Source organism: Rhincodon typus, chromosome 24, assembly GCF_021869965.1.
Source record: "Rhincodon typus isolate 14 chromosome 24, sRhiTyp1.1, whole genome shotgun sequence".
Taxonomy (NCBI): Eukaryota; Metazoa; Chordata; class Chondrichthyes; order Orectolobiformes; family Rhincodontidae; genus Rhincodon; species Rhincodon typus.
The window spans coordinates 30,773,053-30,800,075 of NC_063355.1; the positions used below are offsets into that span (position 1 = coordinate 30,773,053).

General features: G+C 39.8%; 2 protein-coding genes across 2 annotated transcripts in view; one reads left to right on the forward strand and one right to left on the reverse strand.

The window, feature by feature from the left end:
• LOC109914949 (tetratricopeptide repeat protein 28-like) overlaps window positions 1-22,828 on the forward strand; it is a 46,786-nt gene extending 23,958 nt beyond the window's left edge. Inside the window, exons 2-3 of the mRNA XM_020514563.2 lie at window positions 18,179-18,463; window positions 22,751-22,828. Of these exons, the coding sequence (XP_020370152.1) occupies window positions 18,179-18,463; window positions 22,751-22,828 (363 nt within the window). The remainder of the gene's footprint in view (window positions 1-18,178; window positions 18,464-22,750) is intronic.
• A 3,425-nt stretch (window positions 22,829-26,253) lies between these two features.
• The window catches only part of LOC109915928 (clustered mitochondria protein homolog), a 44,859-nt gene continuing 44,089 nt past the window's right edge, over window positions 26,254-27,023 (reverse strand). Inside the window, exon 12 of the mRNA XM_048611730.1 lies at window positions 26,254-26,512. Coding sequence (XP_048467687.1) covers window positions 26,254-26,512 — 259 coding nt within the window. The remainder of the gene's footprint in view (window positions 26,513-27,023) is intronic.

A 27,023-nucleotide genomic window follows, 5' to 3' on the forward strand; every position in this document is an offset into this window, starting at 1 on the left:
CTGAAGAAGGGTCCAGACCCGAAACGTCAGCTTTCCTGCTTTTCTGAAGAAGGGTCCAGACCCGAAACGTCAGCTTTCCTGCTCCTCTGATGCTGCTTGGCCTGCTGTGTTCATCCAGCTCTACACCTTGTTATCTCAGTAATCCAGATGTGGTCTGACCAGCACCTTGTACAATTGCAGGAGGAACGTGGTGATATGTAATAAAGCTAGTGGAGTGTCAAGCATAATTGAAGCTTTATAATGCCTGGGTCAGTCCATACAGAATATGAGGATAATGATTTAATTCTCAATGTTTTGTCAGCATTGGAATGATACTTTGGCAAAATCAAAACAATATCCTAATGCAATGCCCTAAAGTTTTTGCTGCAAATATGTCAGAAGGAATTAGTCACATGCGCAGTTACAATGATATTACACATTGCAATAGAAGGCTGCCTGCCTCAGTACAGTCATTCTTGCTCAAAATTGCATTAATGTCATTAGTATTGATGAGAGTGCCGAGGAGAACAAGTTTTATCACATGCAATGAGTTAATTTGATTCAATTTCTTGCTGTGACATTTATCAAGATACAGTGAAGAGTATTGTATTGCGTATTAACCAGACAAATCATAACTTAAGTAAGGACGTCAGGGTAAAATGAATGCAGAATATAATGTTATAGCTACAAAGAAGGTGCAGAGAAAGATCAACTCTAATATATGAGAGGTATGTTCTTAAGTCAGAAAACAGCGGGGAAGAAGCTGTTCTTAAATCTGTTAGTACGTGTTTTCAAACTTTTGTATTTTCTGTGTGATGGAAGAGGGTGGAAGAGATTATAACCGGGGTGGGAGGGGTCTTTGATTATGTTAGCTGCTTTCCCGAGGCAGCGGGAAGTATAGACAAAGCTACTGGAAGGAACGCTGGTTTTTGAGATGGACTGGGCTGCGTTCACAACTCTCTGTAATTTCTTGCGGTCTTGGGTAGAACGGTTGCCATACCAAGCTGTGATGCATCTGGATAGGATGATTTCTATGGTGCATTTGTAACAATTGGTAAGAGTCATTGTGGACGTGCAGAATTTCCTTAGCCTTCTGAGGAAGTAGATGCATTCGTGTGCTTTCTTGACTGTAGCATCGATGTGGATGGACCAGAATAGATCATTGTTGATATTTACTCCATGCAACTTGAAGCTCTCAAACACCTCCACCTCAGCACCATTAATGCAGACTGGGGCGTGCCCTCCACTCTGCTTCCTGAAGTCCATGACCAGCTCCTTCATTTTGCGAACATTGAGGGAGGGAATGTTGTCTTTACACCATGCCACTAAGCTGTCTATCTCTTTCCTGTACTTTGTCTTGTCATTGTTTGAGATCAGACCCACTACGCTGTTGTCATTTGCAAATTTGTAAATAGAGTTAGAGTAGCATTTGGCCACACAGTCGTGAGTGTATAAGGAGTTTAGTAAGGCACTGAGTACACAGCCTTCCAGGGCACCGTAATTGATAATTATTGTGGAGGAGGTGTGTTGCCTATTCTTACTGATTATGGTCTGCACGTCAGGAGGTCAAGGATCCAGTTGCACAGGAAGAAGCAGAGTCCTACGTCTCAGAGTTTGGAAATGAGTTTTGTTGGAATTATGGTGTTGAAGGCAGAGCTAAAGCTACAAGGACAGTTTAGAGGAGCTTATGTTCTATAGTCCAAACAAGAAGTTGAGAAAAAAATTGCATAACAACACCTTCCATGGTAATGTTTGTCCAGAAAGAGGCAATAAATATTAATTGGCACAAAGGAAATTTAAACCAGATGAAACAACCTCCTTTTATTCAAAGGGTCATAAATGTTTGGGATAATCTGTCACCCAGGGTAATGGAGTCAATTTTTTTTCTTTTTTTGTATCCAGAAGTGCGCTTACTCAGAACTGAATGTTTTTTTTTTCCCCATCACCAAATCATTGTGTTTTTTTGCTATATATTAACCCCTACCAGCAAATCACCCATGTTTCTAATTGAATAATTAACGTGCAAAGCCCATTGAAGACAGGGTAATGGAGTCAAAAATATTCGGGAATTCAAAATACAGGCGGCAGTTCAGGGTCGTATCAAACACATTATATTCAGCTGGAAAGTAAAGGTGAGTTTCAAACACAGGCTGGTGACTCATACAATCAGTCAGTGTAAATTATATGAATGACATGCATTGGGTAACAAACAAGCACTTTTTGCCTCACTGTTCAATACTGGAACCCATGCTGGTTGCCCAATGTACATTCCTGTTCACTGTGAAAGACATCCGACCATATTATTCAGGTTAAAGGTATATTTACTAGCAAGAAATATACTTATAGTAGCGGAAAATAAAAGCTTGGGGATATAACAGCTTAGTCCAGAATGTTTGAACCATGTGTCTGAGTGGAAAGAGGGCACAAGCTCCTTCCCAGTCACTGGTGTATCAGCATTTGGAGACTTAGCAAATGTAGTACTTCATTTTTCTGAATTTTTCCATCATAGTTTCAATACTTGAAGTTTGTTTTCACTGGAAAAGATATCATTTCAGTAATAATTTCTATTATTCAATTTGATGGGATGTGAATGACAGTTCTCAGGCCATTGTAGCAATTTTGTTTGCTAATAAGTCTCAATCGCATCCTGTCTAAATGCTGACTTGTTACCTGTACCTCTGAGTTTGACACACTAATCCAATGTCAGTGTTAAGATGGTGTTCTGTGTCTGTTGGTTAGCCCAGTTGGCTAAATCGCTAAAGTGTGGTATAGAATGATACTGATGGCTTGCATTTGATTGTCTGTATTTGATTTGACTGTAGTAGTTCATTGAGGGCTGCTTTCCTTGCCTTGTACCATGCTTGATGCGAAGTGCTGTCCCTCAAGCTATGTAGACACATGCCTTCACCTAATGGGGAGAGATCCCCAGGGTCCGTTATGGACAATGGCTAATTCATTTTTACCTATCCTGGGGCACTACACATGTCTCACGTTCGAGGAGTAAAAGTCACTGTGGAGGGAATTCACTACAACCAGGTCACAGAATCAATGACCTTGGGAAGAAATGAAAATCAACAAAGTTCTTTGGTCAGTTTCAGCATTGCAATTGATCACTCTGAAATTGACTGTAGTTCAGAGATTAGGGTTTAAAGGTCGCCTGATGTATTAACACCATTGGTTTTATAATATGCCTATTGAATGTGGGCAGGTGTACTGTGAATCCGTTGCCAAAAATGCGGAAATTCTGAGTGATACTTAGACGTGGGCATCTGGCACAACCGCACTTCAGCCCGAAATTCCACTGCAGATTGTGGTACTGAAACATCCATTTTAATCTGGAATGTCAGCCAATGACTAATTTCTAAAAAAAGTTTAGCTATTCTGCCGTGGTTAGCTTGGCCATTGAAAAATCTCTTTGAGTTTGCACACTTGTTGCATTTACATTTTCAAAACTTCAGGGATTTTGTGAAGTGATTATCTTGCAAATGCATGCAATGCTGTCTCTCTTGGAAAGCAGTGGATTAAATTGCCCTGTAGAAATATGGACATTCACGAGAAAATTCTTTCTCCCACTGTACACAAAAATACTACTCTTGTTTTCAGAATAGGAGGAGGTAAAATTCATTTTAAAGTCACAATTTTGTTTTGCCTCCGTGAGATCATTTGAAATAAAGACAGTAGAAGTGCCACTGTTAGAGGCATGAATGAGCTCTGTATCAGACACACGATGGGAAAGTCAATGTTATGAGAAAGTTGAGCTTTGTTGACCAAATAGCCTTTTTCTTGTTCTTTTTATTTTTAAAATGAAACTCATTGTAAATGCCAGTTAGCAAAGTTTGTCTTTTGAAAAATGCGCCTCCTAATTATAATCAGTGCTGTGGGCAAAATTCTTCCCATTTGACTGCTGGCCTCCATCCACAACTAACAGAAACGCCTGGAAATGAATGGCGGGTTGTCTAACAGGCCCCACCAATTACTGTGCACATCAAAGAATTCATTGTTCCAATGACATGGTCTTAAAACAGGAACAAATATTCAGCATTAAATTATTGCAGCCCGGTAGCCAAGTTCCAGATTTCCCTGGATTTATGTGTTGTTTAGAATTGGAGTCTGTGGTTGGTGGTGGTGTTATCTCCTTTTCAGTTGTGCTGCTGGTAAGTGAGCAAGTGGATTCTTCGGTGTGCAAGAAATTAACAGTGCAGTTTAAATTATTGGATTATTGGGCTACGTCTACACAGTCACCATCGTTGAACTCATGTTCTTTCAAGTTGGATGCTTTTGGAACTGGCTGAGTTATCAAGTTGGTCATGACTGACCTAAAGGCCCACTTGGCCAAGACTATGACTGTGGTTTGGAGTGCTTGTGTGTGTAAATGGTCACCAGTAAGGTTGCTGTGCTGCAAACACAAATAGCCAGGAATATGATGTCGTGGTGATAATGTCTGAGACCTGGCTCAAAAACCCAAGAACTGGGTGTTTGATATTCCTGTGTACAAAGTAGTTAAGAATGACCGGGCAGGAAAATAACTGAGGATGGTAAGCAGAGATAGTAAGAACTGCAGATGCTGGAGTCAGAGATAACACATTGTGGAGCTGGAGGAACACAGCAAGCCAGACAGCATCAGAGGAGCAAGAAAGTTGATGTTTCGGGTGGGGACCCTTGTTTAAAGGAACTTTCATAGTGCTAAAGAGAGAATGGCCTTGAGGGTCAAAGATCAAATTGTTTGGTTGAAAATAAGAAAAGACTTCTATTTATATAGAGCTTTTTACAACTCCTCAATGTTACCAAGTGCTAAGTATAATTGTAATGTAAGAATTGCAGTAGCCAATTTGTGCACAGCAATCACCCACAAATTACAATGACAACCAAATGATCTGTTTTGGTGATTTTGATTGAGGAATAAGGTTGGCCAGAATGTAAGGGATAATGTCCCTGTTCTTCTTCAAATATTGCAATAGGATCTTTATGTCTGCCTGAAATGGCTGACAGAACCTCAACTTTAATACCTTATTTGTAGGATAGCCCCTTGGACAGAGTAGCACTCACTTAGCGCCGCAATGAGTATCAGCCATGATTTTCATGTTTATATCCTGGGACTGGGTCTTGCACCTGAGGACCTTATGACTTAAAGGTGAGAATAGTACCAACAGATCGATCCAAATGAGCGATTAGACTACTCTTAGTGTATTACCAAATAATGGGCTGGAGATCTAGAAAGTGCCAAATGCCATTGAGTATTGATAATTGGGACAATCAAAATCTCCCATCTTGAACCAGCACAGTAAAAGACAGAGAAATAAAATAATTTCTGATGCATGTTCAGGAGAATTTTCTTGCACATTGTTTTCTGCCCAGTGAGAGAGGAAATATTCCTAGTCCTGGGAAGTACAATGGATTTGACTAGAATTGCCACAGTTATGGAACACCTGGGTATTACTGTTCATATTTAAAATGTTGATCTTAATTTTGAAAGAGAAGAGGGAACAATCTTCAGTCAAATTACATTAGGAGGGATAATTTCAATGAACTGAAGAGGTGATTGTACTGTACAGGTGAGAACCAAAGACAGATGGGCAGAACTGTAATAAAATATTGGATGTACAGTTTTGGTATGCTCATTGCGATACTAAAATGAATACTTCACATCAGCATTTCCTTTACTAAAAGTGAGGGCATTGCCAAAGCTATAAGAAGGATGCCCAGGGTACTGAATGAGATGAAAGCAGAAGGAGGTGATTCAGGAATGGCTGGCACTACTTAAAGAAGGTAAATTTGTCGATTTGGATATGATATATCCTGGGTCAGAAAGGAAGTTGCGAGATTGAGGCCACAAATCTTCCAATCCTTCTTAGCAATGGGGTGGTACCAGAGAAATAGAGGATTGCAAATGTTAAACCACTGTTTAAAAAAAGGGAGAAGGATAAGCCTGGAAATAACATTGGAGACAGTGAATCTTCTAGTAGCAATAATCTTGGTGAAAATTAATAGCTGTTTGTGCGAAGGGCAATGAGGATAGAGTTATAAGCAACATATAGTATTTGACTAAATAGAATTAGCAATTTGATGTAGAAACAGATTAATGAAAACAATACAATATTGTTCACTATGTGAATTTCTAAAAGGCTTTTGATAAAGTAGCACATTAGGCTTGATGGTAAAATTGAAACCCCTAGGATTAAAGGAACAGAAACAGCATGGCAGGGAGGAATGTAGAGGCATTCCTGAATGTTCAACCCTGAGACAACTGTTTTTGATTTGGTTTGGACCTGGGGGCACAGAGGATAATTTTGAAATCGGCCAATGGCATGAAACTGGGAACTACCATAAATACTTGAGAGGACAGTGAGCGTTCTGTAAAGACATAAGAAGCTGGTGGAATGGGTGGGCACAGGCAGATATAACACAACACAGAAATATGTAAGGTGATGCATTTCGATGGAAAGAGTGAGGAGAAACAATGCATGATAAATGATATAATTTTATAGTAGGTGCAAAATGTAAAGACATGGGGCTGCATGTCCATAAATCGTTGAAGGTAGTTGGAAAGGTTAATAAAGCAGTTAATGAAGCATGAGAGATCCTGGCATTTTATAAATAGAGGCATATAGCACAAAAGCTAGGAAGTTGGATCATTCTATATAAAGGACTAATTTGACCCCTGCATGTGTATTGTGTCCAAATCTAGGAGGCCCATGCTTTGGAAAAGACAACAGAGCTATGGAGCAGTTACAGCCACATATGAACACTATTAAACGTCAATGATAAACAGTTTACCAACCAAGGTTGTCCCTGCTTTGCAAACAGAGGGCAACTGCATTGGGATTAAAATCTTTTCCAGTAAAGGGAAGAACATTAACAGTGAAAGTTCTTTTGGTAAACACCCATGAAGTTAATGGCTGGTGCCAAGAAAAGATAACTGGAGAAAAGAAATCATGGCCATAAAGAAGAAAACAAATCCAAGCTTCTCCAAAGCATAGCTCATCTCCACTATAATTTCTAAAACTACTGTAATTCTTAGACTGCATTCTCATTGTGCTGGAAAATGCTCCAGACCACCTCACTGCAGAATTCTATTCTTAGAACTGTTTTGAAATCCAGACCACATTTAATGGAATACAAACGCTCTGTCCTAGCACATCTTCGATGTCCATTCAGCATTTTTAACTGAGCAAATTGTGTCAAGGTTACATAAGCAGCACGCTGATGCTGATGGGTTGATGTCATGTAACTGAGATATCTTGGCCTTTGGATAGTAGCTTCTGGAAGAACTAAAATAGCTCTGGTCAGCACACTTTACTGTAATCTAAAGGCCTAGGCTAATGATCTAGGGATATACATTCAAATCTAAATGGAATTTAGATACTTAATAAATATAAATTTGGAAGCTATTCCCTGTAAGACTGACCATGAAACTATGATCAGTTGTTGTAAAAACCCAACTTGCCTACTGATGTCTTTTAGAGAAGGACATTTGCTGCCCTTACCGAGTCTGACCTACATGTGATTTCAGACCCACAGCAATGTGACTGCCTCTTAACTTGCCTGTGAAATGGCTTAGCGAGCCAGTCCGTTCAAGGGCAGTTAGGGTCTGGCAACAAGTTGTTGGCCTTGCCAGCAATGTCCACATTCCCATTCAATTTTTTTTAAAAGTGAAAGTCCTTGAGAGAGTGCAGAGGGTGCTTTCCAGTGGTTTAGGACAAAGGGATTTTAACCACAGGGTTATGTTGGAAAAGCATAGCTAGTTTTCCTTAGTGTAAGGAGGCTAAGGAATTAGTTTGATAAAGCTTTTGAAGATTATGACATGTTTTGATGTGGCAGGTAAAGAAAAGTTGTTCCCATTGGTGCAAGGACCAGAAGGCATAGACTTAGGGTTTTGGACAAGAGATGTGAGGAAGAACTTTTTTTATGTTGTGAGAGGGAATGACCTGAAACTCACTGCCCAGATGGTAAAAGCAGAGATGATCTTTGATTTCAAAAGGAAATGGTATGGCACTTGATTGAAGTAAACTTGTAGGACAACAGCGATAGAGTGGGGGAATGGGACTGAACTGCATTGCTTCACAGAGAGCTAGCACGATTCAGTGGGCTTTATGATCTCCTCTCACAACTGTATGACTGGAAACTTTCCATCGGAGGCAGGAGGCAGGTAATCCTGTTAGGGTTAGCAGGTAGAGAGTTTTATGAGAAGGAAAGCTTCTGGAGACTCAAGCAGACTGATGCTGACGTAGCTGAGTTAAAAAAGCCCAACTCTATTTCCGAGCAAATATTCCTGTTTATAACCACCATCAGTGGCTCCTCCAAATAAAATTAACTCTACTGATCAGTGTAAAGCTCCCCCCCACCCCACTTCACCTCCTTCATCTCTTTAACTCATCTTCATATTCCATTCCTCCTTACCCCAAACTCACTTCACCCCTGTCACCCCAGCATTCACCCAGTATCTTCTTCTCAAGCACGGTAATAACGTTTGGAAAATTTGAAAAACTCATTAATCTGTCAAAATCAATACACATCATTTGAACAGATACTTCAAAAATGGTAAACCTCCACTGAAGCTTGTAGATTTGTCAAAGCCATTGTCAGTTTTACGCTACAATTTAACCTCAAAATCCAATACTTATTTGTTCATTTGAGATTGTCACTAACAAGGCAACAGGAGACTGTCTGGTGCAGTAACTCAGGAAGCTTTAATAATACTTTTCAAAGTACGGGAGTAACTGTATGGTTGCTTTCTAGTTTAATTTAGGGCATGCGGTCAACATTTGGTTTCTGGTCCCTCACTAACATATCTGGGATATTCTGCTTCCCATTGGACAACAGGCTAGCATCACTTTCCCACTTTGGTAGTTTCTAGCTGGCCGCTTCAAGCTTCAAGCATGGTCACTTAACATTGTTACATTCTGATCTGGCCGAGATGAGATGAGGCTCATTTTTAACTAGTTTAAGGAGTGTGTGATCAATCTCTAATTTGATTTTAAGAGTGACAGATATATTTTGATGTCACCTCTCACTGTCTGCTGACTGGTGTCAATTATCCATAGCCCATCCTCTTCACTATAGTTTGTTATTGTTATTTTTATGACTCTTTGGAGTAAGATAAGGTTATTTGTCTCCATTATGGAGAGTCAGGCTCCTATGTCCACTCCTTATTGTCCCAATTTTCATGTGATTAGTGCAAGTTCCTCATGAAATCATCACAGATCACAATGTTCTTCCTTTGTGGCCATTTGTCAATTCACGCAAGTTCCTCATAAGATCAAACACGTGACCATTTGCTTTTAGTTTCTTATTTTTGAACACAAGCTATATTTGAAAAGTATGTTTATAACTTTAAAACTATATGAAACTAATACAGAAGATCACAAAGTACTTAGACAAACAAATTGTAATGCAGACTGTGTTCAAAGAGTGAAGTAGTGAGATATCCTTATACATTCAGTCAATATATAGCCTTGAGTAATACAGTTCTAAAGATTATATAATTTAAACACACATGTTTTACAAAGCTAACACAAAGACAGAGATTAGGTTGAGTCAAGTCCAATTGCTACTCTTCTAAGATACTACACATTAAATCAAAGACAGTGCAGGACATTGCTGTTAGTTTTTCTTCCCCATATTCCCTAGTAACACCTTCACTGCCTCCTTTATTCCTGATAAGGGCTTAATAAGCTGGAAAGAAGTTAAGTTGCCTTACTAAATCTTGAAGTTTGGACATTCTTGCCCTCTGTCTATGTGAAATTTAAATGAGCTAAATAGGGGCCTCTGACATTTGTCCTGTAATTTTGAAACACACTAGTGTGCTGTTTTTGTTCTGTTCAGAACTATATTGCAATTCTTGGGCACGTGAGGCTAGTATTAAAATCTACATTGGTTACAGTTAAGCAGAATAATAAAATATTAAATTAACTGAAATTATCATAAAATCTCAATTTCCCTACAAGTCCTATACCATCAACTGCAAACTCTCCAGACAGCTGAACAAACTTTGAACTTCAGAATCCATTTGACCTTTTGAAAACAATTAAAAACACATATCTATCAAATGCTTTCAAACAGCCAAACAGATAGCTCAGTTGATCTGTAAAAAAATGAAGGAAAGCAATGGGGAAAGTTTAAACCCTTGTCTCTGGATCTCCCACTGGGTTAGCCTTTCAATATTGTACAATGCAGAATAACATATATCCAGGACATAATCTACTATAATGTGCCTAAAGACTTTGCCACATTTACAAGGCTGTTCCTTCATTTTGCAACTTGCCACAAGTAACAATTATTCAATACTGATCATTTACATATTCCAATTGCAGAACTTCGTCACTAACTTCAGTAAACACAATTCAATCTCAGGCGACAGCATTTTGTGATGAACTGTCAAGGAAGCATGACCATATTTACTCACCTTTTATACTCTTCCTGCCTCCTATCCATGGTTCATGCCTCCACTCAGCAGGTATGACAAAGGAAGGCATCTAAATTCTGGCTGCCACCATGAAAATTTCCTTCATTCTAAGATATCTACTCCAACAGTGGTGGCAATAAGAGACCTGAATTGGCCAATGAAGCTGTTCACTTGGCCCCTGGACTGGAGAGTCACCTGCCACCACCTCATTGCTGACAAAATGGCCTTGCTGGAGGAAGATGACGGCACTCAGTATTCTCTCTAGCCTCCCTTGGGTTGGTAAGGCTCAGGTATATGTGTGGATGTTAGATAGTAGTGAGATTGGACTGTGCTTGTATTGCTCCATACACAAAAGAAAGAATCATAATTTTGCTCAGATAATTGAGGGTATTCAGTGCTGGTGAAAAACTGTGTCTTGGCAACGATGAATGCCTTCAGGTCAGGACAGTAGGGGAGAAATTTTGAAATAAAATTACTATTTGTACTAAACAGGGCTGTGCTGAACCCTGGCTTGTATTAGTCATTGAGTCTAATGCATAAAGTAAGTGCAGGTTTCCTTGTGCAGCTGTAGGTACTTATAACAGATGGAATTCTCAGAATCCTGCAACAGCTCTTGCTCCTGTGCCGAAGATGGGCTTTCTCTGGAGGCAGAACTTGCTTGTTTCCTAAAACCTCTTTTACAAAATTTAGCTGCAGCTGTATTGAAGCTTAGTCCACTGCAGTTTACACTGAAGAGATGGCTTCTGTGATTGAAATTTAATGAATGTTTATTGCAACTAAAACAATACACTTATAGTGTCCTTATAGGAATCTCCAGATCAAATTGTTGTGTGGAACTCGCCTAATAAGTATATGGGATTAAAACTACTGAATGTAATGTCTACTATCAGACTACTCGTGTAGAACCACATTCTTATATAGATCTTCACAAACAAAGGCAGCTATGGTCTAACATCCCTTTGTGCATTGATTGAGTATAGGGGGCATGTTTTTAAGGTGAGAGGAGAGAGATTTTAGAAAAGACATGAGAGACAAATTTTTTACACAGAGGGTGGTTTGTGTGTGGAATGAACTTCCTGAGGAAGTGGTGAATGTGGGCACAGTTACAACATTTAAAAGACACTTGGTTGAGAACATGAATAGGAAAGGTTTGGAGGGATATGGGCCAGGAGCAGGCTGGTGGGACTGGTTTAGTTTGGGATTATATTTGGCATGGACTGGTTGAATGGAAGTGTCTGTTTCCGTGCGGTATGGCTCTATGTAGCAGTAATAATGAAGGATAGGAAACCATTTTGCCACTGTGTTGGTCTGCTTGAATTTTGTTCACAGGTTTTGTTTCATTTCATATAGGTATGAAAATAATCTAGGTTAACACTCTAGTCTAGTATTGACTGAGGGCTGCATTGTGGACATACTGTATTATGGAAGTATGTTTTCCAGATGAGTGGTCAAATTGAGGCCCTGTCCCCTCTCTCAAGTGGACTGTAAACATCCCATAGTGCAATCCTGAGCAGGGAACCTGGAGTTCTCCACATGCTTTGATAATCACCTATCCTCCAAATGACCCGCAATTATTTATTTCATTGCCATTTGTGGGAACTTACTAGGTGCAAATTGACTGCAATATGTCCTCCATTACAATAGTAACTGTGTCTCAAAATACTTCAGTCGCTGTGATATACTTTGGGACATCCTGAGCTCATAACGGTTTTGTAAAAAATGTAGGTAATCTTTTCTTTCAAGTTTATTTGGTAATGATTAGATAAATTGAAGTTGTTACTTTGGTGTATTTAATGTAAAAGTCCTTGGATGCTTGATTTGAAATTCTGAATAAGTTCAGCAGCCAGCCACAATAAATGCTTGCTGGGAGGGTGAAAAAAAGAGTCAAGAGGTTTTGCTTTTGGTAGAAAGTTCATATATGAATTCAAGAAATTCTGTAAGATCTGTTATGGTCAAGTTGCCTCAGACATTCCTTCCCCTCCTCACTGCTCCTATAGCAGTATGTCACCCCTATATCCTGTTTGATTATGATCAATACTTCATCTCCCATATCCTGCCCACTACAAAGGCATCTGTTTATACCTTTGTAATATTGCTCTCCTCATTGCTATCTGAACCCCTCTCATATCTAAACTGTCATTAATCCATCACCTCCTTCAAGCCAATTTCTCTAGTGCTCTGCGCACTGATCTCTATCCTACCTAAACTCTGCAGTCTATGTCCTAACCAATGTTAAGGCCTCAATTCCCCCATTCAGGTCTCCTTATTCCTTATGTGTATCAATTCAAAATCATTATATTGTTTTAAAAATGCTGTTCTGGTGTCACCCTGCCTACCCTTGAATACCCCCTTCACCCTGCTGTTTGCTCCTCCAGTGCTGTGCCCGCAGTTACAGGGGGGATTGTGAAGGAGATTTCCCTCTTTATTGTCTTTATTCTGGCCATTTGTATGAGATACTGGAGGACTGACAGCTGTTCTGGTAAAGCAGCTCCTGAAGGAGGTAGTCCTAAACAGCACATAAATAGAAACAAAAGCCTGACCAGATGAATTAAACCTCATTGACAGTTGTTTGGAAATCCTGAAGAAGGGTTTCAGCCCAAAATGTTGACTTACCTGCTTCTTGGATGCTGCCTGATCTGCTGTGCTTTTCCAGCCTCACACCTACAGACTCTGTTTGGAATAAAAACCGAAAGAACTGCAGATGCTGTAAGACAGGAACAAAAACAAAAACAAAGTTGCTGGAAAAGTTCAGCAGGTCTGGCAACATTTGTGAAGGAAAAAATAGAGTTAATGTTTCAGGTCCAGTGACCCTTCCTCAGAAGGGTGTGAGGAAGTTCTGAGGAAGGATGACCTGACCTAAAACATTAACACTGTTTTATCGTTCGCGGATGCTGCCGGACCTGCTGAGCTTTTCCAGCAACTTTGTTTTTGACTCTATTTGGAAGGTTTGTTGCTTCATCTCCAAGTTATCGATTTTGCTGTAGAGTTTTGTTTACTGTTCGTGGAAATGATTCTAGAGATGGATGCTGGTATATTGATCTATTGTGACTCAGCATTGGAAAAATCTTTAAATTTGCAGACAGCAGGATTTTATTGTGTGTAGCGTTTCGAATCCTGATAATTAGCATTGTCGTGATTTTAGTCACTCCGTCTATGTTCTTACTTACTATTATTTATGAAGCAAATAGATCTCCTGCAGAGTTGCTCAGGAACTGGTTGCATTTGGTTGTGATGTTCAGCTGCAAAAATAGAGAGAGATTTAAATTAGCCTGTTCCTGTATGTCCTGAATTTAGCCAAGGACAGTTGTCGATTGATGTTTTTGCTGACGGGAACTTAATTACTGCATGGCACTTGATCCTGTGGAGAAATCAAGATTGAATGTCCAAAGATCAACAGGAAAAAGACTTGTCTTTCTTTTAATTTGTCTACCTTGATACTTTATAATGTGTGGTAAGACTCAAGGCACAAGCCTTTGTGTACATTTACAGGCCTACTGTGGAAAACTATGGGGGTTCCACTTAACAGGAGAGTTCAGGCTCTGCATCATAGTGGGGAAATGGATGAGGATGGCCCCCATCGTTGTGACGATGTTGTGTCCATGAGCCCTGGGATGCAATTGCATTGCGGGATTGAATTTTTATGACTTTACTTTCACAACTTACAATTCTGATTTTGATTTTGTGGTTGGACAGTAGGAGTGAACATACGGACCCTCTCTGTTTCCATATATTCCAGTGCCCTCTTATCCCACGCTGCAGGAAATAGCTGATTCAGCTGTCATCCCTCTCTTGATGGTTAACAGATGCAGGTCACCTGCTAAGTGTATTTTGAAGAAAAAGAAAGAAAAATTACAAATGTTAACTAATAGCTAAAATATTAAGTCTGGTGACAATTTAAAATTATTTATTTAAATTCACCTACTTTGATTTGTGAACTTTTTTCATTAAACCAGATTAAAAGATTTTAATTTTATATTGACTCCCATCTTCTGGGCGAAGATCGGAGTGACTTGAGGATCAGTTTACACTGGGTTCCCTGCAACTCACTGTAAATTTGAACAATTTTTATTCACGAAACTCAGTTTTCTAGAAACTTCATCCGGTTTCACCAGTGACTTTCAGCATTAGATTCAAGGAGTTATGATGATGTTATGTGGTAACATGATATTTGATCTTTACCGTTTGTGTCCCACACAATACTTTGTGTAAATATTCTAGAGTGTTTAATCAGTGAGATTAGACAAGAATAGAACCCAACTTCATGAGAAACCCACATCATTTGTATTTACATGAAACAGGAGAGTATCATTGTTTATAGCATTCTCTAACTACAGTGCAACCAGACACTGTCTGATCAAGTTTTTGACATATGCCACATAATCCTGTGTATGAAGCGATGCATGAGTAAGACTACTTTTTGAGTTGCTATGTGTTCCCACTGTGAGGAAGCTCTGTCATTATTAGTGGGAGTGTGAGAAACATTTAAGGAAGATACTTCCAAATGGATAGACTGCACAGATACGTTGTCAAATGGATTAACTATTTCAATTTTATCCTGCTCACTGCCCTCATCATAAAGTTTCTCAAAAATTTATCACGCCTGCTAGATTCCAGTGACATTCTCAACAAGTTGATATAAAAACCTTTCTCCTTCCTTTTATGTTTTACCCCAGCTTCATTTCCCAATATGTAAGCAATCTTCATGTGTATATTCTTGCATATCTCCCTCTGCACCTTCAACACTAGCCATACCAAGCAGTGTATTTTCAGACCTTAGCCATTCATTGTGTTAAAATGTCTTTTTGTCAACCTTTGGACTTTTGCCAGTCACCTTTAAAGCTGTGTTTGCTGGTTATTGACCCTTCAGCAATTGGAAACAGTTTCTCTTTACTTATTATGTCTAAAGTAAACAGCTCCATGAAATTCACTCTTAACATTCTCTGGATTTAACAGAATGACTATCGGTCCTCCAGGGTTAATATCATTTGTGGGTTGATGTCAGGTTGAAACACTTCTCAAGTGAGGGGGGTGGGGTTGCAATCTACCCTCACCTAGCCTCCTGAATTCTCCCCACGCCCCCACCAGTGGTGTTGATTTGTTTAGAAGCCATTGACATTCCCAACTTATTAATTTGCTGAGAATATGTTTGAGAACATGTTGAAACAAAAAAAAACAGGGAAGAATATTAAAGCCAGTTTTACTTAAAATTTTATTTAAAATTGACCTGAATTTAATGGGATGCAGTGATTTCTAAAAGCAAAATCAAACTGGAAAATTTAAGATAAACATTTTAGTGCCTTTGCCTTATGTATAATAAATCCTCAATCCAACATATCCATATGTAGACACCACAACCGTATTACATGTAAATAAAAGCTGGATTACCTGTTATTAAATAGATGATTGTAAAATGTGACTAATCATTTGCTCTCAAAGATGCTGCTTGCATATTATGCAGATTGTTTTTATCATCTCAAAAACCTCTGCATTTCAGAAGTACAGTAATTGGATGAAGTGCTTTGAAGTGTTTCAGCATACTGTTCTATTTACTTACATGCTTCTAAAAAAATGTTTTGAAGCATGCTGCTTTGTCGACCTGTGCATTTACGCAGTTTTGTGGCGAAGAGTTCAGGGCAAAAACGAAATAATTCTGTGCAATTACTGTCAATTGTCCTCCTGATCGTCTCAAGTGGGAGGGTGAGAACAGAGGACATCAAAGCAAAGAAATCGGCTACATCTGAAGAGGGGAAAGGTTAATGATTTTCAGCACACCAGCATGTTCTCTGTCTCAGCTCAAAGTGGGACCACCTGGTATTGCTGGGAGCGTGCCTTAGTTGCTACGGTGTAGACGTTTGGTTGCTATAGCATTACCAATCACACTGTGTAAATGCTACACACCTTTTAAGTTAACGAGGGGAATAATTTATCTATGTCTGGCCGAAAGTACTTTCCAGGACTGAGTTGTTGGTATGGACTGTTTTAGAGATTCTGATTTTATGGTTGTAGGGTAAACCAAAAATTAAATTTGATTTCTGAAAATAGCCTGTAGATTGTAATCTTGTGCCAGCTTCTTTCTTCTAAAGATCTGTGTCACCATGTCTATGTCTGAAGTAAACACACAGCTGCTTATTTAACAATGGCAGAATAGGCTAGGGCTATGGGAAGAGGTGTACAGTCTCCTATTGTGCTTTGCAAGATGTTGGTTCATGTGCCACCTTTTTTTATGAGAATGGATCGTGGATGTTGAGATGGTCTATGTGGAGCTGAAGTCCAGATGCAAAATTGGTGTGAATAGGTGACTCAGACCATGTTTACACACCTCTGTGTAGTTAGTGACAGGGTAGTTGGCCAGAAGAAGGTCACCAGAACTCTCAACAGTATGTATGAAGCAAGATAGGAGTGATTGAGAAGAGGAGAAAAAGAAACTATGTTGCAAAACTTAAATCAAATGGTAAGCTCCGTATTGGTGGAAGTTAGCCATTCTTACCAAACTAACAACCCAAATAAAGCAGACCTGAACACTGGTCACTCAGGTATAGATCTGAAACAGAGATCCATGATGTGAGTGAACAAGAAGCCGTACTGAGGGTGTACCCAGCATATTATAGCTTAAGCTGTTGGGATACACAGCATTCCAATATTGTCGCTGTTCATCTTGAATGTGAGAGTAGTGCAACAAAAGTGCCCTGAAGGGGACATTTGTGATGAAAACCTTTTGTTTATTTTCACCTGGAGTTTGAGGAAAATCCTGGATTTCTGATGATTTAGCTTGCTGCGTTTCCAGAATTTTGAATTTTTCTACAGCTTTGCTTTTAAAGCCAAAGGTGTAAGAGAAAGATCTTGGAAGAGCTGAAGGTATTTTAACTGGCAACATAAGGTAGGTTTCTTGAGATCTAGTAAACCTCAAGTTATTATTGATTCTCAGTCTTCACATGGCTTCTTAATTTTGCTCAACTCAATGAAAGGCTTTAAAGTTTCATAATTCACTGAATAATCATCAAAGCTAACCCATACACGGTCAGTAACCGCAATATGGAAGCATTAGATGATTACACAAGATACTTTTTGAGGTGAACAAGTTTAAATTCTAGGCAATTGGAATTTTTTGTTACTATAAAACTGGAACGTGAGACTGAAAATGGCACATTTACATTTATAATTCCACATTTCCTTTTGTTTCGCTAGTATGAAATGTATATTTTAGCTTACTTTTAAAGGCGTTATTAACTTTGCCTTGTTGACGTAGGTGAAAGGTAACTTAAAGAAAATGTCAGCTGAGAGGCTGTGTGCATGTGTGGACCTGTGTGTCGCCTGTGTGTTTTTTTTTGGAATGTCACCCTAGTAGCTCAATTGATAAAGCTATGACCAGGTTTGAGAGTGACCTGACTGAGCTGGGAATATTTCCAGTTCAATTTCTGGCATCTGGTAGATTGGCTGATCTCAGCTTGTCACTATTAGCCATTGTTGTGGACTTGGGAAAGATTGGCAAGTTTCATTTATTTAGCACCTTCGTCATTGAAAATATCCCAAATGCACTTTGTAAGAGGGTTATCAATTAAAAAGATCAACCGGGGCTTGTGGGCTTTGATCAGCGTAACCTCTGCGAGAAAATATACTTGTGGGCTCTGGGTGATAGTAAGGTAGATACCCCAATACTCCCTGCCTGTGTTCACATGTGGCCACTGGCACATGGGTTTAGAGCGTGACTGTGGGTCTGTACTCCAGCAAGTGCTGACACTCCAGCAAACGAATGGAACTACTTTTAAAAATAAAACGTTTTGTTTTGTTTCACTGCAGAGTTCCGTCTTTGAAGAAAGTTTAATGCGCAGAATTTCTGGCAGCAGCAGCGTGCACACGCTGAGCAAAGCAGCTTTCATTGAGAAAGTCCGAGAAAGTAATGCAGCATGTCAGAGTGGAGATTTCACCACTGGCGTCCAGCTCTACACAGAAGCTATAGCAGCTGATCCTCAGAACTGTATCCTGTACAGCAACCGATCAGCTGTTCTGGTGAAACTGAATGAGTATGAGAAGGCCCTGGACGATGCAGTTAAAGCACGACTCCTGAACCCAAAGTGGTCAAAGGTAAGATAGTTTTCTTGACTTTTGGAAAGGGTGAGGCCATCCACAAATAGGCAGCTCAGCCCACTCTGTTGTTGTAGCATAAGGTTTGTTTTCAGGTCCTTTCACCGATGCTGCATCCTTATCACTGTGTGCCAGACATATGTTAGTCTGAACCCTGATACTGTGAGACTGACCAACATCACTGCAACACCAAGCATGTTGATCTGACTAGCATATCATCTAATGAGTATCGAGTTGCAGGTGGATATCTGAATTTAAGTAATGTACTGTTTGAAGTTCATGTTGTAACCGTTTATATGTAATTCGCCACTTTGTGCAGGCTGGAAAAAAAGGTGTTTGGTGATGACATTTGAAACATGAACAACAGTGAAAGCTTTCAGCAAATTTGACATTTACAGTGCAAAATCATACAAATATCAAGCCAGGAGGACAGGTTTTCCAGAACAGCTCATGGCTTATTCTTTGAAATCTGTACTAATGATTACCTGAGCACAATGTGACAGCTTTTAGGGAAGAGATATTGGGAAGAATCCTGGAGATCTTTGCACACGCTTAATTCTTCCCAGTGACCAATTGAAAAATCACATTTAAATGAGAGACTGTTGCACATTTCAGGCTAATTGTGCTTGGGTTTAATTCATTTAAGAGTACAGATTCAGGAACCTGAAACCTCTTAGGAAGTTTTAATGTCACCATTGCAAGGCATGAAGAGGACATTCAAGCAGGATATGTGGAGCAGGTTCGTGGCACCTATATGTCTAACTGTCCAATTCTATCCCAGAGTGGGGTAGAACTGAATATTTATGATACATTTAACTTCTAAATTAAAAGCCCTGCTTGTGTCTGCTCTACATGTGCTCTTAATCAATTGTTATTTATTTTATCTCTGACTGTTATATTTTCTGACTGTTCATATAAATTGTATGCATCTGTTGTGTATTCTGTTCCTATAACATCATGACCTGTGAGTTTTGGTGTGTCCATGATTTGAAGTACTGTATCTGTGCACACTTAGTACTATCTTTGGAGTGACTGGATGGATGACTAGGTAGACTGAGAGTTTCCAGGAGCATGACACAGCACATGAATCAATTGGGGGAGATTTACCCTCAAAGAGACCCACCCAGGGCTTGATGAATGTATACGATACGCAGTTGAGGACATTTCGGCTTATCCTACTGTTCTGTTCCATCCACTAGGCAGTTCTTTCCTCTTGAGTTAGCATAAAATTCTTTTTCAGAACAATATTATTAATACTGCAAGCATACAAATGGACACTCCTATTCTGTTCATATTCCCTCATTCTCAGCCTCCCTGCCCTTCCCTGAAAACAATCAATGTTGTGTAGGTCTAATGATTTTATTGGCAAAGCCACAAGATGTTTTGGACAGGCAGTTTCACATTCAATTCTGGTCAACATGTATAAAGGAAACATCAAAGCTCTGGCTGTCAGTGGTGCAGCCAATACTGAAATGAGGTGACTAAAGAGGGATTCTATGATGGAGTAATATGTGCAGTAATACATGTTACTCCTCAGCAATGGAGCAACCAAAAAATAAAATGCTGCAAGCCAAGTGTGTAAAGGGTAAATTTGGACTATTACTAGGAAGCACTTCTTCACGTAAGGCACCATTAATACTGGGAATGGTGCAGTTAGGAAATTGAAGGTAACAGTTTGGGAATCACAGAAGAACCAAATTGGAATCTGTGACGATCAGACTGTAGATTTCTATTGAAGGCTGAACTGCCTGCAACAAATTTTATTCAGTCAGTTATTCAGAAGCCCTGGCTAATGCACTGGGATCTGATTTTATATACCGTTGTGGCAGCTGGTGCAACTAAATTCAATAACTAAAAGGTCTGGCATTGAGAGCTGGTCTCAGTAAAGGTGATCATGGACAATTATCATCGATTGTTGTAAAAAGTCTATTTGGTTCACTCATGTCCTTCAGGAAAGGGAGTCTTATCTGTTTGACTCTTAACTCCTTTGAAACACCCAGCAAGTCATTCAATTCAAGGATGGTTCTGGACGGACAGCAAATGCTAACCTTGCAGGCAATACTGACATCCCATTAATCCTGCTTATAAAAATTACATTTAAGTTGCAACTTGTTCTCATCCATGGTGGTTCTAAAAAAAATTAATAAAAGCAAGAAGTGTTGTATAATCTGCAGAGAGAAAACAGTTAATGTTTCTTGTTGATGACCTCTTGTCTTGGAAAGTTTGGAGCAGAACAAATGAGAAAGACTGAAAGTATTTAAAGAGATGGTAGAGAGATTTTTTGAAATATTGAGGAGTTGAGTGCTCTAAGGAGCTGGTAGGAAGAAGTTGAAGATTGGGGTAAGTCAGCAATGATTGCAGGGAATGGTTGGTAGGCTTGAAGGGCTGAAAGGCCTGCTCCTGTTCTCATGGGACATGGTTATAGGTGGAAGGCAGGAGTGATTGTCAGTTGGGGTGAACAGAGTTGTGCTTCACACTGAATCAACACATTTTCTCTCTTATTCCATGTGTATTTTAGCTTAAAGATGTTTCAATGATCATTTAGCTGCAGTAAATCTCTTGCAATGTTAGTTTGAGTGAACTGTTGAAAATTGCAATATTTCATAGACAACTGCATCCACAATTGTAATGAAGCTGTACTTCTGGGAAGGAGTTTTGATTTACCATTTAGATATCCTGCCATTGCAATTTATCCACTATGCAGAATAATTTCACATATGGTATTTTTAGTCGGTTTCAGCACTGACAGCACACTCTGAATTGTAACTTTTACAAACAAGTGTAATGCTTCATCCTTCCTCTTAGTGGCTCGAGATCTGTCAATGAACCTGATATCTCTACATAACATATTTTCACTAATTATTATACTTCTGTAGCAGCATAGCCCCAGTGAAGTAGTGAATCATTCGCTGAAGTTTGCAATGGGCTTTTAGACTCAAGAATATAAGGACCAGTTCTTGGAATGGCTGCCATGTTCCTCATGAGTCTTCCTTTGTATGAGCCCAACACCATTTCAGAGACAAAATCAGAAAATTGCTGGAGAATCACAGCTGATCTGGCAGCATCAGTGGAGAGGTAGCAGAGTCAACATTTCAGGTCCATTGACCCTTCTTCAGAACTGCTTCAAAGATTTCCCTAGTATTTTTTAAGGGAGTGCCTCTTTTTCCACTTGGTATCTTCATAACTTATGGAAATATCTCATTGCACACCCTTCTTGTACTGTAAATGTGGCATGTTTACAATAGCTGAGCTTTTCACCTTGTTTACTTGAATGTCACAAGTAAATGAGAATACAAGAACTTCAAATCGCGATTCATCTTTATTTCAATTATGTTTGAGTCCTCTGGTAATTCTAAGTAGTTAAGAAGTGACTGAAATTGACTAAGGGGACACCAACATTAGTTGATTTGAATTTGAAAGTGTTGGTGATGAATGTACCTAATGAAAGACAAGATGCACTTTCTTTCATATTAGCACCTTTTAACATTTCTGTAGCATCTCAAAGTACCTCACAATTATCTTGAAATCCAGAGCCTGTTCGTACAAAAGAAATTTTGTGTCACTGCTGTGACTGGGTAGCAGTAATCTACAGTGTGGTTCATTATCACTGTCATCTCTGGGCAGGAGCGAGAGATCCCTGACCAGTTTTGTCATTAGCTAGAAATCTTGTATTCTCCTCCCTCACTAAAAGCCTGTTGGAAATTGTCAGGCCTGATCTTAAAGCCAGAATTGTGATGGTTATTGCTTTACACAATGTCTTTAACATCACTTTTGGAATGCAGTAATTGTACTGAAGGATTGAGAACTCATTCTATGTTTCAGGCTGAGATGAAACACAGCTCAAAGTCTTGACTTAAGATGCTGTCTCTGGCTGTGTTAAATTTCAGCCCCAATCTGCTGCAACATCAGGTTTCATTTAGTCTTTTAATTGTATAAGAGTTTCAATCCGGTGCATCTCTTAGATTATTTTCTCATTCCTCCAAGAGTTCTTTTGCAGTTGTGCATCTGGACGATTGACACTTTCCCTTAGGACATAGTTTATCAAATACCCCTCGCTGCTAATAGGTGTCTGCAGTGCAGTGTTTGAGGCTGAGGTTACCCTCTTGTGGTAGGAACTCAGAACTGCATGGATATTCGAAACCCATTCATCCTCTCTTGGAATCAGACATTTTAGAAAGTGCTTTTCTCTTTCTTTCTTCCCCACGCGATGACCAATACAGATTGATTTTACAAGTCTCTCGTGTTGACAGTTGAAATCTGTAATTTAAATCTCCCGACCTAAATTAGATTGAGAAGACCCAGATCAGTCTTCTGGCAACAGTGCTTATTGAGCCTTTGCCTGACTTGATTACAAGTGAGGAGTGAGAAGAGCTGATAGCTTTTATAGTTAGTTTTCGTACTTCGGCTCTGAAACCAGACTGGCTGATGTGTTGTTACGTGCATAAAACTGAAAAAGTAAATGGTTTGGCCATGAGGGATGAGCTGCCTTTTCAAGCCTCCAGAAAGCTCTGGAGTTACTGCTCTGGGAAGCAGTACCTTTTTTAATTTATGGTATGTTGCATTCTGCAGTGAATATGTTTGCTCACTTTCACTTCCATTCACTCTTCCATCTGTTACCAATGGGAGCTCAACAAGTTGTATACTAACAGGGGGCAGAAACTCAGAATATCAGCTTTAAGAACAACCTTAGACATGTTCAGTTGACTTACTGAGGGAGTGGTGAGTGGCGTTAGAGGGAGCTCAAAGATGGATAAATACGAAAGCTTACTATGAGGGTGGATGAAACCATCTGCTCAGCAAGGGTTTGGATTGTTTCCAGCACACCCCTTGAACTTAAAGTGGCACGAACTGGGTCATAGGAACAGAAGTAGGCTATTCAGCCGTCCCAAGCCAAATGCATCAATCAGTGAGATCCCTGTTTGCATTAATGGTGCTGAGGTGGAGATGGTCAACAGCGTCAAGTTCCTGGGAGTGATGATCACTAACCATCTGTCCTGGTCCACTCATGTCGATGCAATGGTCAAGAAAGCATAATAATGTCTCTACTTCCTCAGGAGGCTAAGGAAATTCAGCATGTCCTGAAGGACTGTTACAATTTTTATAGATACACCATGGAAAGCATTCGATCTGGATGCATCGAAGTGTGGTTTGGAACTTTCCAGGGTAGGGGAGTCTAAAACTAGACTTAAAACTCGGTTTAAAGTGAGAGGGGAAAGATTTAAAAGGGACCCGAGGGGCATCCTTTTCACGCAGAGGGTGGTGCGTGTAAGGACTGAGTTGCCTGAGGAAGTGGAAGAGGCTGGTACAATTACAACATCTAAAAGGCATCTGGATGGGTATAGGGACAGGAAGGGTTTAGAGGAATAGGGGCCAAATGCTGGCAAAGGGGACTAAATTTATTTAGGATATCTGGTCAGCATGGACGAGTTGGTCTGAAGGGTCCATTTCTGTGCTGTAAATCTCTGTGACTCTATAAGCTCTTCCCAAGACCACAAGAAACTACAGAGGGTCGTGAACACAGCCCTGTCCATCAGGCAAACCAGCCTTCCTTCTGTTGACACCACCTATACTTCCTGCTGCCTCGGGAAAACAACCAACATAATCAAAGACCCATCACCCCCAACCTTCCCCATCCCAGTTATAATCTCTTCCACTCTCTTCTGTCAGGAGAAGATATAAAAGTTTGTATACACATACAAAACAGATTCAAGAACAGCTTCTTCCTGGCTGTTATTAGACTTCTGAATGGACCTCTCAAATTTTAAATTTAATGTTGCTCTTGTTCTGTGTGCACCTTCTCTACAGCCATAACATTGTATTCGTTGCTCTGTTCTGCCGCCCTAATGCACTTTGTATGGTATGATCTGCCTGTTCTGCAGACAAACACCATACCTAGGTAAATACGAGAATAATAAATAAAATCAAATCAATATCCTAACCCAGTCCACCCCTGTCCCTACCCAACTGCATATAGAGAAGGTTATCTCAAACTGCTGTCATGTATCTCCTAGTGAGTGACTTGCAGTATGCAGGTGCAGAATGTTGGGCTTTTAAACTACTTTTGTTGGTTGTGTCAGAGGGGTGAATTACACCTCTTGTAAATGATGCATTGTGAAATATAGGGTTGATAATCATCCGATTTTGCACTAATGGCAAATTGTAATTTGCATAACGTTTCTAGTATATCTTGCAATTTGAATGCAAAACATTGTGTGCCAGTCCAACTTGGCTACAGTTTTGATGGTTTATTTACAAATTAAACAATGAATCACAGAATCACAAAGTGTTCGACACAGAAGGAGGCCATTCAGCCCTGCACTGGCTTATTAAATGAGCATCTTTACCAAGTGTCAATCTCCTGCTTTCTCCCCAGACCCTTTCACATTATTTTTTATCCAAATAACCATCCCATGCCCAACTTGAATGTTGCAGTTGAACCTGCCTCCATCACACTTCCAGGCAGTACATTCCATATCCAAACAATTTGCTCAGTGAAAAAGTTTTTCCTCACTTCAAATTTGCTACTTTTGCAGAGCACTTTAAATCTATACCATCTTTCTCTTGTTCCTTTTATGAGTGGGAACAGATTGTCCCTATCTACTCTATCCAGCCATCTCATGATTTTGAAAACCTGTATCTGATCTCCTCTTAGTCTTTTCCCTAATGAGAACAGTGACAGCTTTCTCAATCCATCCTCATAACTGAAGTTCCTCATCTCTGTAACCATTCTCATAAATTACTTTTGCACGTTTTTCAATGTGTTCACATCATTTGTATATTGTGGCACCCAGAACTGTACAAAATACTCCAGCTGAGGTCTAATGTGTTTTTTAAAATTTATTCAGGGTATAAGCATTAATTGCCTGTCTGTAGTTGCCCTTGAGAACCTGTGCAATCCATGTGCTGTGAGTTGACCCAAAGTGCCTTAGGGAAGGAATTCCAGGATTTTGACCCAGCGACAATTAAAGAACGGCTATAAGTTTCCAAGTCAGGATGGTGAAAAGCTTGGAGGGGGATTTTGATAACGGTGGGGTTTCCATGTATCTGCTGCCCCTGTCCTTCTAGATGGAAATGGCTTTGGGTTGGGAGGGTATTGTCTAAGGATCTTTGGTGAATTTCTGCAGTACATCTTGTATAAAGTATTCACTGCTGCTACAGAACGTTGACGGTGGAGGGAATGGATACCTGGGGAGGTGGACCCCGTCAACTGGGTTGCCTTTTCCTTGATGGTGTCAAGCATCTTGAGTGTTGTTGGAGCTGCACACATTCAGGCAAGTGGGGAGTCACAGTCCTGACTTGTGCCTTGCAGACAGTGGACTGGCTTTGGGGAGTCAGGAGATGAGTTACTCTTAACTTTTACGCAAGCTCAGTATCAACTCCCTGCTTTTGTACTCTATGCCCCTATTAATAAAGCTGAGTATACTGTGTGCTTTACCTACTGCTCTCTCTACCTGTCTTTACAAAATGAAACTTTAGATCTACCTGTCTTTATAAAATTTCTAAAATACAGCAATATAGACACCAGCTGTACAGTGTTGAGTTGTAACTTGTCTTAGATTTACTCACATGCTCACATCTTATAAGTTTTGTTTGAATATTGATGACATTTAGCCCTGGTCTAATTCTGAGGTGCATAGGAAACAGGGCCTTTGGATCCAATAGTGTGAGTGAAACCCAGGATTAGGTGAAGCATGCCAAATAGTGGCTTTTTGGTCAGCCAACCCACTCATTGAATCATAGAAATTTATGATCTAGAAAGAGGCCATTCAGCCCATTATATTTATTTGATTTTACTTCTGGATTTTCTGTTTCGTCAGCGACAGTGGATACAACATAGACCCTCGTACTGCAATCTCAACTCCAGTATTTAAAGGGGAGCTCCAAACAGGCAATTCAAAGGTCTTTGGAGTTGGAAGAGAACCAAGTAGAAGATTGGAGTCCACATAGGAAAAAGCTACACTTTCTTTCAGCGACACCCCCGTGGATGTGCTGTTCTTTTCATCCACTGCTTCACCACTTGCAGAGTCTGGATGCCAACGTATCTGCCACCTTAAATAGGCTGCGAGACACCTTATCCTTAAAACTTACAGCGTTCTGCAGCAACTGTTCTCCAGTGGAGCGATGGCAGGGAAGTTCTGCCTGGTCATGAGAGGAATGAAAGGGAAATGGGAAATTAATTCAGAGAACTTCCACTTTTCACCCACAGCTGAAGAATTTCTGAAGAAGAGTTACATCAGACTCAACGCTAACACTGTTTTATGTCTACATAGATGCTGCCAGACCTGCTGAGTTTTTCTATCATTTTTGTATTTCATTACAGAATTTCCTTGAACCTGTGCATTCACATTGGAGAACAACGTCTGTTTTATTCCGATTTAACAGTCGTTTTGAAACTAATTAACATTTCACAACAAAACCTCTTATTATTGTTGTTGAAGACTGCCTGCTTATTCTCACATGCTTTCCTTTATGCCGGATATAGTTTTCTCTTAATCTCTTCAACACAACATGTGGAAGAGACAATGACAGAAAAATACACTTTGAAATTAGTGTGTTTGTC